Consider the following 4336-nt stretch of genomic DNA (forward strand, 5'->3'; position numbering starts at 1 on the left):
CTGTACATGCTCTGATCTGTTGACTTCTGCCTTTAGGGATGTAAACTGAAGATATGGGTCCTTGAACTACTCATTCTATTTTATAATGGTACTTGTGTCAAACCATCACAATACATACATTTAACACGAGCATGCTGAAGTACACTCCAGATACGTTAGTCACACGTGATCCCATCTAGAAGCAGACACAAATTGAACTGCTGTAACAGAAAGAAAACAGGAAAATGTCACTGGTCAAACAAAGAATGAAACTTTGGTTCATAACATTAGAATGAAGCTGAAAACGTTACTTGTTTTTTTTATTTATTTTTATCCTTTTGATCACAGACAGCTGCAACGGATTGAGACAAGGTGCATGTCTTACCGACATAATCACTTTATTGAAACATTGAATGGCATGCGATTTGTGTACCTTAATTTCCTTACACTAGACCTCATTTACTGAGAAGATAAAAGAGTCTTACATCCACATAAGTCTCATAATCTTTGCATTTTCAATTTAATTCAGTTAATATAACACCAAATCACAACAAAGTTGCCTCAGGGCACTTTACAGGAACATTCACATAAAAGCCAGTTAGTAAAGTTCTCTATCTAAGGAATCCAGCAGACAAGTTGAATCTTGGCTTCATTGCAGTCTCCCATCCTGAGCAAGCACAGTGGCAACAGTGGAAAGAAAAACTCCCTTTTAACAGGAAGAAACCTCCAGCAGAACCAGCTCAGGACAAGAGACCATCTGCTTTGACCGGCAGGTTGAGAGGACAGGAAGGAGAGACAGACGAACACAGAATGGTAGGTCCAGGTCCAGGTATAGGTCCAGGTATAGGCGTCGCAACCATTATATGTGAAGGGGACAAGTCCCCCCCCCCCCACACACACACACACACACATTAAAAAAACCTTAATTTTGACCCCCCACTTTTACTACGAAACATTAGTTCAGGCGGTGCAGTTTCTCTTTCTTCGTGATCGAATCCATTCCACTTGATTAATAGGAGAATATTCAAGCCACTAAAACGCCACTCCAGGTTTTCCTGGTTACCTCCATCTCTCCACTGTCCCTTCCTGCCTCTTGCCTCTGCAGAAAACGCGCACAGGTGGAGGTACCTGTGTTACTAGCTCGCCAGTTTAGCAGCTTAGTGTGGGCAGTGGTTGACCAGGGGGTTGATCAGAAACATATATTCATGCTAGGAGGAGAGAAGAGGAGCACTACGTCTGTAGCATCTTATCTTAGCAGTAACTGTGACGCTGCAGGTGTAAGAGACTCTGTGTGTTGAGGTGCATTAAAGTTGAAATGTCTTTTAAACCCCACACCTTATTGTCCTCAAGCTTCATGACAAACATAGTTTAGATGAGTAGTGTTGAACACAAGTAAAAAAAAGTCCAGTGGTGATGGTTTTTATTTCTCTGTAAACACAAATAGTGCCGACCTGACGCTCTGTGTTAAAGTGTATTAAAGTTAAAATGTCTTTAAACCCACAGATGAATTTACACAAACTTGGTGAGAAACATGTTTTAAATGTGTGGAATTAAATGAAATCTAGGTGAAATGCTGTTTTTTTTTTTTTTTTGTTCACTAGTGAACACCTTTTTTTTTTTTACACGTGCACACACTCGCGCGCACACACACCTACACACATTCATTGTGTCCCCCCCACATTATGGATGCTTCTGACGCCCTTGGGTCCAGGTATAGGTCCAGGTACAGATATAGGTCCAGGTGTATCTGAAAGACAAAAAAAAAAAACACGTTAGGATAGAAAAAATAATTACAAATACAAAACAGGTTGAGCAGAGTAAGTAAAGACAGTAGCAGAGTGAAAATTGTGGTTAGTTCTATTTCGTATAGGCTTCGCCCTTTAAGGCTGTCGCTGGTGGGTTTTATCCCGTCATGCAAAGCATCGCACTGAAAAAATTTTGTCCACGCCCACCTGTTGTGTGGGCCCCACCCGGTCCATATAAATTATTTTAAGAGCGGGTAATCGGCTCCCATTTTTCTTCAGCAAGCTAATAGCACTATCAGAAGAATGAAGAAGGGAAGTTGTCCAGCTTGACCAGCACAACCTTTGTTAAGGCTGCCTGTGGTCCCGCCACGCCAACCTCCTGCCGTCCCGGTGAGTTCTCCTCCCCGAGGAGAAGCAGATGAGCAGCCTTGTTTCAAGGTGAGCGCCGAGGAATATTTCTCAGTGGCGGTTCGCTACACGCTGGACGACACCATCTTTTTTTTTTTTCTTTTATCGCCGACTCTCGGAGCGAATCAGATGGTTCCTCCGGGACAGGCGACGTCAGCAGCAGCCCCCGCTGCTCACTCCCTCCTGGAGAGCGTAGTGTCAGAATGAGGGAGGCTGAGCGAATGCTCACCCACCCGGACCTTTTTCGCATGGGCGACCACACCGCTCCCGGCCGTCGGTGCCCTCCTCTGGAGCTGCCCGGCATAATCCAGGAGGCGGCTGACATGAAGGGACTTTTTTCCGTCCCTCTCCTCCCCCCTCCCAGATCAGATGATCTAGCGGGAAGGTTTTTTGGCTCCACCCCGGCTCGTCGTCCTGATCCCATCTGGCCTCGTTTTCCCAGCAGTGACGTCCTACTGGAACCAGGCCGCAGCCAGACCTGATAGACTGAGAGCGCTGGTTTACCACATCCGCGCCCATCACCAGAGTGGAGGGGTTTTACCAAATGGAAATTCCCTCGCTGCCCCCACCCCCGGAGCCAAGCTTGGCGGAGGCTCTCAGAGCAAAGGTGTCCAGGTTGGACCAGCATCCTGCGCCTCCGGGGAGGCATGACCAGACGGTGACGTTGCTCTCCAACCGAGCTCACCAGTATGTGTTCCAGGCGGCCGCAGCGAACAATGAATTGCGCCGCTGACGTACAGCTTCTCAGGCCGGAGGGACAGACCTGCCTGAGGAGACAAGAGCTCCCTCTGCAGGGCGTCTGATGTCACCCTCAACCCGTGTGCCTCGTCTGCTGTCCCCCCTCCCTGTTGGAGAAGCGGACGTGCTGTTCGGAGCCAATTTTCAAGGACATGCTCAAGAAATCGAAAAAACTGGAGGAAGTGTTGGAGACTGTGCGCCATTTGACCAAGCTGCATGCCTCATCCGGCCCGCTGGAAGGCTCGTCGTGGCTAAAGGCAGCAAACAGAGACGTTCCGCAGCAGCATCCTCCCGCTCCACTCCGACGCCAGCCCCGCCCGTCAGAGAACAGCCCTTCTCATCCCAGCAACAAGCGGTTCAGCATTTCCCAGAGATAACCAACAGGCGGCGCCCACAACAAACCGCAGGGTTCACAGGGGAGAAGATTCAGGAATGACGCCTTGCGGGGGATGTGTGTGTGCAATGACAGGAGTTTTGAAATAAAACGCGAACATCATTCAAAGATTAAAGTGTCTGATTCAGCCTGTCTGTCAGTTCAAATGATCTCACAGCGATTTCTCCTCACACATCCTCCACACAAATGAGCCGGTGTCCTAAAACAAGTTTTTCAAAATCACCGCAGCTCAAAGATAAACACGAGACGCTCGCATGACACAGCAGTCGAAAGTGAATGTGTTCAGAAGACCGAGTCCAGTGGAAAACCTTGCTCTCAGCCCGAGCTGCACGCTTTTCACCGCAGTGGTGTCAAACGCATGTTCCCGCGACGCCGGCAGCCTTCACCCAAACAACGCTGTGTTGATGAAGGCGCGCACACCTCTCCCCAGCACATGCCGGCTCGCATCAGCATGATTGTGAGACCGCAGAATGAGTCCAGTGGGAAACCTCGCTCTCAGCAGGAGCTGCACGCTTCTCACCGCAGCGGTGTCAAACGCACTTTCCCGCGGCGCCGGCAGCTTTCACCCAAACAGCGCTGCGTTGATGAAGGTGCGCACACCTCTCCTCAACACACGCCGGTTCACATCGACATGAATGTGAACTTGCAGCCGAAGCGTGCTCAGAGCCCTTTCGAGAAAACCTCGCCTTGGGGCACGCGGAGCACACTTCTGCGATGCATGACTGCGGTCGAGGCTGTAACTGGCTGACGTCCGTAAGAAACATGACACACCACATAAACGCGTGCCCACTCCACGAACGTTACGCAGAGTGGCAGCGGACGTGCTTTCTAGACAGATGGATAAGCAGGCTGATCAGCAGGGGTTATACGCTACAATTTGCAGCTCAACCCCTTCCGTTCACAGGAGTTTTTAGAGACAGTTCTGTCATCACCAGACCAGGTCTCATCCCTAAATGTAGAAGTCCAGGAACTTCTGGTAAAAGAGGTAATTTCCAGGGTTCCCGACCTTCCTACCTTCCCTCGGCGCACGCTAGCTCACATCAGCATGGATGTGAGCCCGCAGCCTGTACGC

At 49.4% G+C, this 4336-nt stretch overlaps 1 protein-coding gene across 1 annotated transcript in view; it reads left to right on the forward strand.

Moving 5' to 3' along the window:
• Nucleotides 1-4012, forward strand: part of LOC119422508 (E3 SUMO-protein ligase ZBED1-like) — an 8782-nt gene extending 4770 nt beyond the window's left edge. The window contains exons 5-6 of the mRNA XM_037689883.1: nt 2575-2747; nt 3551-4012. Coding sequence (XP_037545811.1) covers nt 2575-2747; nt 3551-4012 — 635 coding nt within the window. The remainder of the gene's footprint in view (nt 1-2574; nt 2748-3550) is intronic.
• The last annotated feature ends 324 nt before the right edge of the window (nt 4013-4336 follow it).

This window comes from Nematolebias whitei, chromosome 16, assembly GCF_014905685.2.
Source record: "Nematolebias whitei isolate Nwh7 chromosome 16, NemWhi1, whole genome shotgun sequence".
NCBI lineage: Eukaryota > Metazoa > Chordata > Actinopteri > Cyprinodontiformes > Rivulidae > Nematolebias > Nematolebias whitei.